At 38.3% G+C, this 13,140-nt stretch overlaps 2 protein-coding genes across 3 annotated transcripts in view; one reads left to right on the forward strand and one right to left on the reverse strand.

Moving 5' to 3' along the window:
* Positions 1-13,140, reverse strand: part of TBCD (tubulin folding cofactor D) — a 106,305-nt gene that overhangs the window by 69,919 nt on the left and 23,246 nt on the right. For both annotated transcript variants that reach the window (XM_065735158.1, XM_065735159.1), the window contains exon 13: positions 11,953-12,047. In XM_065735158.1, coding sequence (XP_065591230.1) covers positions 11,953-12,047 — 95 coding nt within the window. The remainder of the gene's footprint in view (positions 1-11,952; positions 12,048-13,140) is intronic.
* Positions 1,963-9,501, forward strand: ZNF750 (zinc finger protein 750). Its single transcript, XM_065735162.1, has 3 exons — positions 1,963-2,056; positions 6,452-8,089; positions 8,511-9,501. The coding sequence occupies exons 2-3, from the start codon at positions 6,663-6,665 to the stop codon at positions 9,235-9,237; spliced, it is 2,154 nt and encodes a 717-aa protein (XP_065591234.1). The 5' UTR covers positions 1,963-2,056; positions 6,452-6,662; the 3' UTR covers positions 9,238-9,501.

A 13,140-nucleotide genomic window follows, 5' to 3' on the forward strand; every position in this document is an offset into this window, starting at 1 on the left:
ATTTGGGAAAAAAATTAATAAACATGTTATTATGTCCATTCTGCTGCTCATGTCAATTAATTTGAGCACTGTACTCAAGTAAACTAAGGAGGGTGTTACTAACAGGCAACTGGGTTCCGTTTACCAAATACTCCAGATGCAAGTATAATGAGTTAACAAAAGTGATGAAACCATGTCACTGCAATCAAGATTTATTACTTCCAGGAGCACAAACAAGAAGGAGTTAGTGTTCCTCTTCCAGGGTCCATCAATGAATCTTCTCCCCCAGACTTGAATTCTTAATATCATCTAAACACCAAGAACACCACCAACCACATTCTGTTCTATTGTTCCAGTTTTACTTCGTCTGCAGCAGATTCCAGGTGATCCTGCAGAAAGTAGCTTGATTTAAAACAAGCTCTGTATTTCCCTTGGAACAAGGAAGCAAACAGACATCACATTCAACTTCACCTTTCACATACCAGATCAGGGAAGGAGGTTGCACTTCCTCTCAACCCAATTCACTCTCCTGTATTGAAGGATTCCCCTTCAATAGCTTTTTCTAGTTGACAAAATATGCAATTTTCTTTCAAAACAAAAATATGTGATCAGATTGTTTCCAAGGGTTTCCACCACCACCTCCTCTCATGCCAAAAAATACAAGTGAAAAAGAAACCTTCCTTGAGCTACACAAAACAAAACACTAGAGATTGTGAACTACTAATATCTTCAACTGCTGAACGAAAGGTCTTCTCCCTACAGGTCTTTTCAGAGCAAAAGAATTTACAGCTAGACAGTAATATGACATCTTTTTACACTGTTAGGCTACATTATAATAAGGCAAATATTAAAACAAAAAGCAAAGAAAAAAAGCAAGCACTTCCAGATCCACCTTTCTTTCTTAAAATTATCAACTGCCTGTACTCAGAAAAAAATGTCCAGAAAACGACACTGGCAGAACAACAGGAAGGATGGTAATCTGCGTACCTAGGTAGGAAAGTACATGTCCATAAGACATCCACACCTCCATATTTAAAAGTTTCAAAAATGTAATGGTTCAAAACCATCAGAAATTGTAGGCAGAAACCACTTGGGTCTCACTTACAGTAACAAATGGATTTTTTGAGACAACTAGAAAGGAGTACCAAAAGATTCCTTTTAAAGGGCCAATATGCGAGACACTATTTCACCAAACCCCTAGATAATTGGTAGATACACCAATAAAGTTGTCATTTATAATCTCCAACTAAAATGCAACTAAGAGCGAGGGCTGGCACTAATCAGTGGATGATGAGACTTCCTCCCTTCCCCATGCAGTTTTACCACTCCTGAGCAAACGTTCAGACGTGATAATCAATTTCTCAGCGAGGTGACTCCTTCCCATTTGCAGGATCTGTACATTTGACTGCTGATTATAGGCAAGCTTTGGCAGGTTCCTGTGGCAAGCTTAGAGTTAGCTCAGTCCCGCCTTCAGAGAGGAGACTCATGAAGGACAAAAAGATTTAAATAAAAATGGAGTGACGGGGAAAAAAAAAAAAAAAGCAAGAATATTAAAGCTCCAAAGGCATTTAATATAAAACATCAGCTTCTAATAACAATACAACATTCCTATTTTTAAGCTTAGCTACACACTGTGCGCTGTTGATTCTGCTACTCACAAGTCATTTCTACTGAAGTCAAGTAGGTTGGAAGCTCAGTGCATCACACCTAACCATTTCTGACCCCATACTGCAGACTACTGCTCAGATGAGAAGACATGAGAGTTTAGAGTAAAACTTGGTTGTTGGAGGGCACAAAAGCAACAAGAGCTCTCTTCGATAGCCGAGATGCTGAGGTAATGCTGAATGAAAGCAGTGGACGCAAACAAATGAATCGTAGCTTCAGGCTGGAGTAATATCAGGTGCATCTCTACACCCTGAGGGCTCAACTCCTACACTTCTTAAGTCCCTCCCCCTGAAACAACCTCCTGCAGTTTCACTTAGGGAGCCGGCAGCGAACAGGTACTTCTCTCTCAGCAGTGACAGCTACAGGGTAGCAACAGTGATCACCTGGAAGGTTTCACACACCTATGTCTCTGGTAAGTACTCTTCTTTAAAGAATTTTTTCAAATAAAAGTGTGTTTATATTACAGCTGAAAAGCAAACGGGAGGTTTTCCTTTTTCAGCTGGCTGGGAAGCCTGGGTTCCTCCCAGCAGGTGCATTTACTGCACCACGTTAAGCTTTCGGCACAAAGTTTCAGCAGGAGAGGGAAAGATTTTAGAGTGTGCCAAGAAGGGACATTTAGTTTTTACAGTAACTTACTCTTATTAGTGAAAAATGTTTTAAGCACCTTTTTCTGTAGAGAAAGTTAATGTATTATATTGAAGAATGACAGAGAAGCTGTACTGCCTGGAATTGCTGCTTATTCTGCCAACTATTTGTTATACAGTAGGACTGGGTTAATCTGAAAAGCTTGCGTGAAAAACAGGTATTCCATTTCAGTTTTGATTTGTTAGTTTTCCAGTTTGTGGGAACGTAGTAAAGAAAATTGGACTGTTTCAAGTTATCCTTTCTCTCACCAATTAAAGCGCATTAAGATGGGGAGTTATTAAGTTAATATTTACGAAGATTTTGTGTTCTCATCCCCACCACCTAACCCAGCTGGTCGGTCCCTGCCGCCGTGCTGCCCTACGCAAGCACACAGCCCTCACCAGCCCACTCCTCTCACCCATGTTTCCTCCTAATTAACAAACAGTTGTGTTAAAATTTATCTTTCAGTTTAAAGGAACTGGAAGTTTAGAAGGGAGTGGTAGTTAATCGCTGGAAAATCTCAACCAGAATAAACCTCACAAATCTTGTTCTTGCAACATTCTAGGTAGGTGACAATGGCATGTCCTTGAGTTATGCAATAATGCCACATCACAATATTTTAATTATAGCATGTCCTTCAAAATGTTTCCACCCCAGTGAGTGCTCCTGGTCAGAGAGATCAACATCACCAAAGGATACTGCAATAATAATGGAGTGTGCATGACAAACTGTTACGTAGTTTGCTAAAGCAGTGTCCTAAAAAGACGCCTAATTACCATCCCTGCTTGTAATAAAAGGCATTTTGAAACTTCCCCTTTGATCAACTGGACATCTTAAACAATTTAGACTGCTTTAAAAACTAAAAACCAGCATGCATATATATATATATATATGTATGTTCATGCATATATACATGTGTGTGTGCATGTGTATGAATACATATGTATAAGTATATACACACAAGTATAAACAGAAATACATTTTTATGTACTTACACATACACACACAATTCTAAATAATATTCTTATTTTCTGGGCTCGCTAACCTTTGAAAAAGCAAGGAAGTAGCACCAGCATCATTAATAAACTGAAAGGAAGAAATCGTGCAGCTCTCTGTCTCCAGCTGGACAGGGCTGTACGAACGTGCGCTGTCGACAGCAAACTGAGACAGCCTCAGGTTCAGCCCATGATCTCAGTAGGCTATTATCAATAAAAGTATCAATCAACACTATGACTGCACTACAAAACTAAAAAGATTTCTTATTTAATTATCCACACTTCTAAAATCTGGAACTTCTAAATTCAGGAACTAAATTCTCAGTTAACAAAAATGCATGGAAGCTGCTGTCCTGCTACTCAAGAATTTTTTCCCCATTTTGTAAATAAAGTCACAAGTTATGGTATTCCAGTCTAAGTCGATAGGAACTACTTATTTTAATATTTTTTTTCTAATTCTAAATTCAATTTCTACTCTAAAGTATGCACCATACAACTGCAAGTAACCGATATTTACATACAGACAGTCTTAATTAGTTCCAGCTTTTTCAAATCATTAATATTTTTCCAGATTTATACGTGGGATCAAATAGTTTTAAATTTCTGTAGTTACGAAATAAGTACTTTGCCAGATCCTCCTTCTGCGTTTTAGTTAGAAACAGAAAGTGTCCTTTTTGGCTTAGTTTACAAATGTTTTACTACTGGCACGTTTAAGTCATAAGATAAAAAAGGATTAAGCATTAAAAGAGCAAAACACGACGTTCCTCTGGCTGATATTAGTTTACTAAAGGGTGAACACCCTTTCCAAACCAGCTCCTCGTTGTAACCCCTCAGGTGAGCACGGCAGGTCCCGGGCGCACTCTCTGCAGGCTGAGCATGCCATCAAAAAGCATTTGCAATTCTCTCCTGCTATACACATTGCAGAGAAGCTGCCAGTGCTCCAAATTTCTAACATTAGAACTGCAACAGTGCATTTTATCTTATTAAGAAATGATGCTGAATATTCTGTAGAACAGGAATAACTTGAATCAAAGTTAAATGCCAGGTACGACGTCGGGGTGGGGGGGAACAGGACGCACTGGAATTTACACTATTAAGCAAAGGAAAGCTAGAAGAACAAGAACACCTAATTAACATCTCTTTATTATAAGTGCTGCACCTGAATGCAAATTCAGACTGTTATCATAAATGGACAAACTAAGAATGCAATGGAGTTTTGACAACAATATCTTTTTTTGAAGAACTATTAGTACAAGGACTTCTGAGAAGATATAAAGAACGAGTACAAACTGACATGATCAAGTCCATTACAAGCAGTCCAACTTAGCTACACACCATTAATCAAAAATAAATTCACTTAAGGCAAGAAAACCACCAACCAACCAGCTACCTATCCACACCTCCCATCACAAGCCTCAATTTTTATGTATTTATTAAATAAAAGCATTATTCTTAATCTTCCAAAGGAATGCAGGCTATTAGTTTTTAAATACTAGATTGCAGGCTTTATTGTTTAAGTTTGAGCTGCTATTTTAACCAGATTCCAGTGACAGGATTTTAACATGCTGCTGTACAACTTCAAGTGATTTTCTTCTGCAGTGTAACAATATCAGTGCCTGCTAACTCAAACAAAAAGAGCTTTGTTAAAAGCTGAGAATTAAAAAGCAACTCCTCTCCATGCTCCCATTTCCCCACACTGCCACACATTTAATCACTTGTTAATTCTAATTAAAAGTCCGATTTTATTTCTATTTATAAAGCAGGCTGCATTTTCCAGAGTGCTTTCACAATTACCGTTCAAATACAAATTAATATTTCTATGACATCAGAAACAATATGTAATACAATTTCCTAGAATTACTGTACCTGATAAAACAAGCAGCAATTCTGTAGCTTTGCCTTCAGTTTTCATAATGTGTTGAATGCCATTTTCTATTAAATAATCTTGGATTTAAGAAATGCAAAACATTTCTACTTTAACTAAAATCTCGCAGCATTTAATTACTAACAATTCTTTCCATAAACTTGATATTTTAACACTACTAATCCAAACCTCTATGTAAAAAGCTTAAAAAAAAAATCAAGCTGTACTAGTCACTCCTACAATTAGTATTCCTGCAGTTTCGGGTAACACAATAGATAGAGTACGTGGTTTTGCAACAGTCATCATTTTGATAATGATGCTTGTAGTTCATGATGAAATCATCAGTTTTTAGATCTCTGCCATAACACATCCTATAAAATCATGAGAACTTGACTCTGAGAGTTTCTCACGCCTTCAGAATCAGCGAACATAATGGAACAAGCTGATACAAGCCCTCCTGACTTATCTACTGAGCAAATCATTAGGCTGTACAAAGTATCCACAACCTTACTTTTTCTGAAGAAAGGCAGATAGATCATGCTCCTTTAAATCAATTGCTGTCAGATACTTTTTTTTTTTAAAGCCTGAATTAATAAACTTATGTATTGCACTGACAGATGCACAAGGTGCTACACAGCAGAAGAATGTGAAATGTGTTTATCAAGCAGAATATTCTATTAGTCAGATACTTCACTACTCATTTCTCTTAATTGAATTAGGAAGACGAAGAAAATTGGTGTGGTTTTATCCTTCGAGAGATTGGCCACTTTTGAGGCATCCATTGAGATTAGGCTGTTAGGAAATGCCATGCAGTTAAAAGAGAGGGGCTGGTCAGTCCCTGAAAGAGCCGAGTCAGCTCCAGAGTGCAGCCAATCCACTCCACCCTCATTTCACCAAGCAGGAAACTCCCTCCTCTCTTTCCCCAACCGGCCTGACAGGCTTGCCCCATACCCAGCCGCTGCCAGGACCTGCCTCTTCTCATTCTACCCACCTCCACCCCTCTCAATAGCTCCACCTAGATTTCTGCTTTCATCTTCTGAATGGATGTTCCTTCAGTTTTCAAAGAAAATTCCTTCAAGCCCCCAGCAGCAGCAGGTGACAGCAGTGCTGCAAACTGGGACACTTCTGCCAATATGTGGAGGGGCTGAACAATGTTTTGGTTTAATGTGTGTCTACTTTACTTCTGCAGTTTACTATTATTGTCTTGTTCTCCAAAAAGTACACAACAAATCATAGATATAATGAGGAGCAATAAAGTTAAAATAATGTGCTTGTATTCAGTTCAAATCTTCCAGTACAGCTAATTTTGAACTTTGTATTCCAGTTCCTGTGCTACCAGTTAGGGAAGGGCTGCTTGCCTGCACCCCCCCTTCCCTGAGACGCCCTGGGAGTTGGCTTCCTCTTTTCACCTGGGAAGAAGGATTCTAGAAACTCGATAAACTGGAAACATCAAGAGGCTAAAACTAAGGAAGGCTAACCACAAGAAAGATTTTATAAAGAATCATTACATTTAATTGTTTAAAGCAGAAAAAAAGATGAGTCTCCTCAAAGAGCGTAAACCAAAGAAGCCTCATTACATCCCAAGACCGCCAGGAAAGCCATTTAAGTATAAGTGCTTTCAGTGCCCCTTCACTTGCAATGAGAAATCCCATCTTTTTAACCACATGAAGTATGGCCTCTGCAAAAACTCCATTACTTTAGTATCAGAGCAGGACCGTGTTATCAAGTGCCCAAAGACCAGTTCCTTGGAGCCCAAGCAGATCAATCACATAGAGCCTACAGTCAAGCCCACATCTTCCAAGTCAGCCACAAATGGACTGTCCAATCTCGATTCAAAGCCTCAATATGCTTTTCCAAAAGAAGATGCCAAGGAAAACGTTGAGTTACAGAACCAAGCAACAAACACAACAATCCAAGGACAGAAACCTGCAATCCAGAAAGAACTAACCCCTGCCAGTACCGCAGCAGAAAGCACCCTTGGCATGCAGCCTCTTCTGGACAGCATCGTAAGGCCCTCAGCTTTTGTTCCTGTAGGAGAACACAGAGATAGCAAAGGCCCAGAAACAAGTGAAGTACCTGAAATTCTATCACTCTCTAACAAAAGTTCACCTTTTCACACTAAATCTGCATTTCATGCACCAAGTCATCCATGGAAAGCAGGTTCTCCTTTCCTCCCAGAATTTCCACATAAAGTTCCTCCCACAAAAGGCTTTGGTTCCATTCCACCTTACATGCAGCCGATGATTCCAGAGTACTCACCCCACTTTTATGAGCACAGGCTGGCCATCTACACACCTTACTTGCTTCCAGGTAACTCCGAGTGTGAAAGCTCTGCTCTGTCTGTCTATGGCACACAAGACCAAAGGCACTTTCTTCCCCACCCTGGGCCACTTCCCAAACACATAAATCCATCAGCATATGAACACTATCGACTGTTCCAACAGTATCATTCCACTCCTCCAATACCATATGGATTTTGTAGGCCGACGGATCCTCCTTTTTATCGATTTTCACACATAGCTGGTATTAACAGAGATCAAAGTTCACATCTAATGGAAGAAACTACCTTGTTATATCCAGCTTCTCTAAGTCCTTCTCAACAATATCCTCTAGGTTCACATAAAAAACAAGCAGACTATGAAAAGGAAATAACATTACTGCATGCCAAAAGTCATTCCAAAGATGACCAAAATGAAAGAGAGAATGCTAAAATGAGCCCTCTCGCAGGAAGTGCAGCAACGGGCTCTCCTGGCAGGCCCAGCCCCACCAACTTCACTCAGACCAGCCATGCATGTGAAGGCTTATTTGACCTCTCCAACAAGTCATCTTCAACATCCCTTGGTAAATATGATCAACCAGAAGAAAACTTCACAGCTTTCAGACCTGTGAGAAAAAGCACTGACCAACCAACTCTGCTTCCAAGTGTGCCAGCACAGCAAGATAGAGAAGATTCACCTTCCAGGTAAAGTAATAACATCCCTCTGCAAATTCGTCTCAGATTTACTAGGGTCACATAAGGACACCATGCACATATTTCATGCAATCTCCATGAAATACATGCAAATTTATAGCACTGGGATAATTTGTTCTGTAAGATATGTCCACAGAACAGATATATGTACAACTGTACAAATCCCAGTAGCTGCATGAGTAGGCCACTCATTCACCTGAATGCACTGGGTATCTCTAACCCCATTACCTGTGTATTTCAGGAAAACACTTCTATTACAGAGATATGTATGGTGAAAGAGACTGGGGGGGAATGATAAAAAACAAGATTGTAAGACTATCACACCAGATTTTTTTTCTTTTTCTCTTCTTCACTTCTTCAGCCTCGATTCTAAAAAAACCAACACACTGAATTCTCTTCTCATTTCTTTCAGCATTAACGTCACTGACGAAGATTCATACACACCGAGTGAAAGCCATAACAATGAAGGTTCACTGTCCAACACAGAAGACGACACTGGAATAGCTCCCCTTAATCTTTCAAAAAAGGCTGACACAAATGCAGGACCCACTCATGAACACGCATACAAAGCCACAACCAAAACAGACAGTCAGAACTTTCTAGAATTGCAAGATATGCCTCTGAACCTCTCAGTAAGAGATTCCTGTAACACAGTGAGCCTGAAAACGTCATCCCACAGTCCATCTCATGATAACGGTGCTGCTACTTCTCCAAAGACAGAAAATGAAAACTCAGGAGCAGAGAGCTCAGGAGCATGTAACCCCAAGAACGCTATTAACAGTGTCTGTGACAAACCTTTCCTGGCTCACCGAAATGAAGCTCAAGACTTACGCATCATTGACAGCTGTGATGAACAGAAACAAACAGCAGCTGTAGCACTCTGTCAGCTAGCTGCATACAGCCCCAGCAAAGTTAGGATGGACAGTGAAGGGCAGAGTCCTCAGGACTGTAATACTTTGAGCACAGAATCAACTTCCAACTCTTCTGATACTCAGGATACTCAGTGCAATCAAAAAGTAAAAGGACAAAAAAGGACAAATCAAAAAGAAACAGCAAAATCACAGCAAAGCACTAAAAGAGCACGGTCAAATGACTGTAGCAGAGTCTTCACTTTGAGGAAGAGAACAAGAGTATCTTAATATTCTACTTTCCATTTTGTTCCTAACCATACAAATTAGTTGTCACCTACACCAGAAATTTTCTACTAACCATCTCTTTTTAGATTTGGTTCATGACAAGATCCATTCAAACACGCCTATGTAAATAATGTTCATAATTTTATATTAATGTTTTTAAATAATTGAGCTTTCCCTTCTCTAAGCTCAGGTTTTGATGAGTGAATTTTTGCATTCATTACTGAAGTCAAAGTCCATTAGACAAACCTCTAAGTTTTTTTGCAACTGTATTAATGTAAAATAACTTTAATAACTTCTTTTTCTTATAAGATGTTTAAACTCTAGAAACAATACTGTTCAATAATACAGTCAGTATTTTTCAGGATTAATTTTTATTTAATAGAGTTTTTTGTCTTTTTTTCTTTGAACAACTCTTTATTTTGTGGTTCAGTAGTGTAAAAAAGCTTAAGATCCACTGGTCAGCAGATGAACGCACTTCGCCATTTTGCCATAATGCAGAACAACTGTCCAAATTACTCAGAGGCAGATGGCAGCTAGAGCAGACTGACTCAAACCTTGTACAAGCAAGCTTTTCTCATTTGGCTAAAAACAAGACTTCAGATAAACCAGAAACAGCCTGCACCAAATTAACAAGTGCTGGTTAGCTTTAACTGAACCACTATGAAAGCAATACTGAAAATATGAAGAGCTAAATGATTTAGGTGCTTAATCCTCTGAGCTTAGACAGACACTGGGCAACCTTCAAACTCCAAGCCTTGAAGGATATTTATATAATTTATTTCACCTGAGAACACTCTCCTGGTGAAGGTTGTATTTCATAAAACATGCATCACCAATTATCAGTTTCAGCATGCATCTAAATAGATCCTAAAACTGTTTTCTGCTTCTAGAACTGTGTACATAAACTTGTAATTTTTCAAATAAATCTGTAACCTGTGCCTAAAATATATGGAAATTCATTAACGAACACAAAAGCATTTACTACACCATCTGTAACACATTCTGGGAAAAAAAAAAAAAAGGAAAACAGTAGAGTGTGGAATCAAGTACCAACTCTAAGAAATTGAATTTCCTTCACTGAATACATAATTCAGCAGAGTAATACCTCTGCACTTCAGCTCCATGTGAGAAACCCTTAATAATGCTGCTGTCCAGCATATCCAGAACTTCTCCAAAAGGCATATGTGAGCCTGATCCGCTGTATAAACACCTCACATACATTTCAATATTATCTAATATCAGACTAAGTAAAATAAATCCAGATGAACCATCATTCACTCAAAAACGTGGATACATGAGTCATTATTCAGATAAGAGAGACTCATCCACCTATACATTATTAGCAGTCATAAATTTGGTAAGGAAGCAGAGCTGCACTGAATGCAGAATTTACTAATTTTCATGCAACAGAGTTTTGACTATTTTTAATGTTCTAAGAGTTAACATTAAATAGAAACTTTTGGGAATTAAGTTCTGAGATTGAGTTTCTGAGTTGTTAAAGAAACAGAAGAGTAACACTATAGTTCTTTAATCTTTCATAGAGAAAGCTTTTCAGATTGTCAGACAAAAATATCAATCTGTCTGAACACAGGGAATATGGTACCAGAAAAAGTCCAGCGAAATTGTAACAGTTAGGCTGTTCTGATTCCCTGAAGAGGTCTACAGCTTCTGTATAACTGGAAATGAAATACAGACTTACCTTTGGATTACTTCCCCTTCTTAAAATTGCTTTGTTTTGGTTTTTTAATCATTTTTACAACACAGGGGAAAAAGTAATTAGAAAAGGAAAAGCTGGTCTGCAGAAAACTTCTCACATTCAAAACAGATACTATTTTGGATGTGAACTCTTTTCATGGAGACAGAATGAGGAAATACATTAAATATCGTATTTTGCACTTTCTCCTGGAAGTCAACAGATCTCCAGAACAGAAAAAACATAGCAACCAAACTCATTAATATGAAATAACAGTTGTGAAACATTGCAGAAAATTAGTGTTCAATCTCCCTTTTCAAACAAGAACACAAGAGTACTAGGTGTCACCAAGCCACACAGCCCAACTCACTGCCTAAACAGTGCCCAACTGTCAGTGTGTTAAGTTTCTGTCATTTTAAAGCTATAATTAACCAAAATCACATAAGACAGAACTACCACACTCACACTGATAACTCCATACTTCAGTGACTGTTGATACAGACAGAAGGTTGCAAAGAAACAACTCCTCTTGCCCTGTTATTTCTTTCCATACTGATATTGCAAGAACCCATTTAAAAAAAAAACAAAAAACCTTAAAGCAGTTCACTGTATGAAATAAATCAAACTCATTTCTAAAATTTCATAAGAAACAAACAGAATAAGTACCAGCCTTATTGTGCAAGTTAGCCACTGATTATTTCATATGTTCTATTCAAATAATGGCACTGACACAATATAGAAGCACATTTTTATACAACTGCACGAAGAAGCATGGAAGAGAAGGAGAAAAAAAACCCCAAGAAACTATTTTCATTTTGGAAAGAGAAATTTATTAAATATAAATAAGGCACACCCAAAACAATGCTTTTGACAGAAGTACCTTAAATATCCCCATAGGCATATGTTTTACTCCAGAATTAATACTCCAGTCATTATTCAGCACACTCAGATCAGCAAACTCCAGTCTACTGCCACCTATTATCACTCTAAAAACAATTCAGTAACATTCAGCAACTACAACTTACCATCTGCAATTCGGGAAGGGAGTAACAATCCTCTTCTGCCTAATTCAGCCAGAGCCAGGCATCCACCGTGCCACGCGTTGTCGGTTTCCTGGAAACTAATTTTAGAACAAAAACAAGCCTTGCTGAGAATAGCTTCACCTTTCTGCATTTCATTTTTTCATGGTGAATTACTAACGATTTAAGACACAAACTTTTCACTCCTGTTATACTTTTAAAATAAGAATGATGAATTGAACATGTTTCCTTCCCCATTTTGTGCAACACAGACACTGCTATAACTATGATCAAATAAGCAATGACGCATAAGCAAAAAAGTGAGAAAAAAAACCAACCCACCAAGTTAAGTACAAATTTAACTTCTTTATGGAAGACTGCAATACATGAGACTAATCCAGAAAAGAACCTTCTACAGCACTGCCTAAAATGCAAGTTTACAGCATATACCCAAGACAACTAATCAATTTATTGCCAAACACAATTCTCAGCTAGAAGGAGATGTTCAAGCACTATGACAAAAAGATTATTCAAGCTTGTGCATTTCAAATGAGCAAACAGTGGTGTTTAGACACCTGTAATAAAATGTAAACCAAAACAGTCTTGCAGTGAACACAGCAAGAAAAAATATCAGTGCCGAGTTTTTGATGGACTGGGAGACAAAGGAGAGAAAAGGTTAAGTTTGTATGCTGCACGATTAATCATACAATAAGTTAATTTTGTATTAAACTAGGAATAGGAATTTAAGAATAAGATACTAAGCAACTAAACTAGGTCATATCAAAGCTTCATCTCTCCCAGGCACACTGTCTCTGAAATGGACCAATAGCAGATGCTTAGACAAAGACAAAGCACGAAGGATCATTCCCCTATTAGCCTCCTCCTGGCTTTGGCAATCCAAAGTACAGGATTTCCCAAGCCAGAATGTCATATTTAATAACCTCAGATGGGACTCTCAGTAATTTGGATAATCCCTTTTTGAACTCCCTTAACACTTCTGGCTTCCACAACATCCTATGGCAATGACTTCCACAGTTTAATTGCGTGCAAATGGACTTCCTGATGGTTCCCAGTTCTCATGTTATGAGAAAGAGTGAAGAGTAAGCAATTACCTGCTTTCCCTTTTTCTTTCATACTTATGGTTGTATCCATCTTCGTTATATCCTTCTACTTTTTCTTTCCCACATGGAACAG

The sequence above is a fragment of the Cyrtonyx montezumae genome, unplaced genomic scaffold (genome assembly GCF_038088225.1).
Source record: "Cyrtonyx montezumae isolate F1298 unplaced genomic scaffold, pur_monq_1.0 scaffold_19, whole genome shotgun sequence".
Classification (NCBI taxonomy): Eukaryota; Metazoa; Chordata; class Aves; order Galliformes; family Odontophoridae; genus Cyrtonyx; species Cyrtonyx montezumae.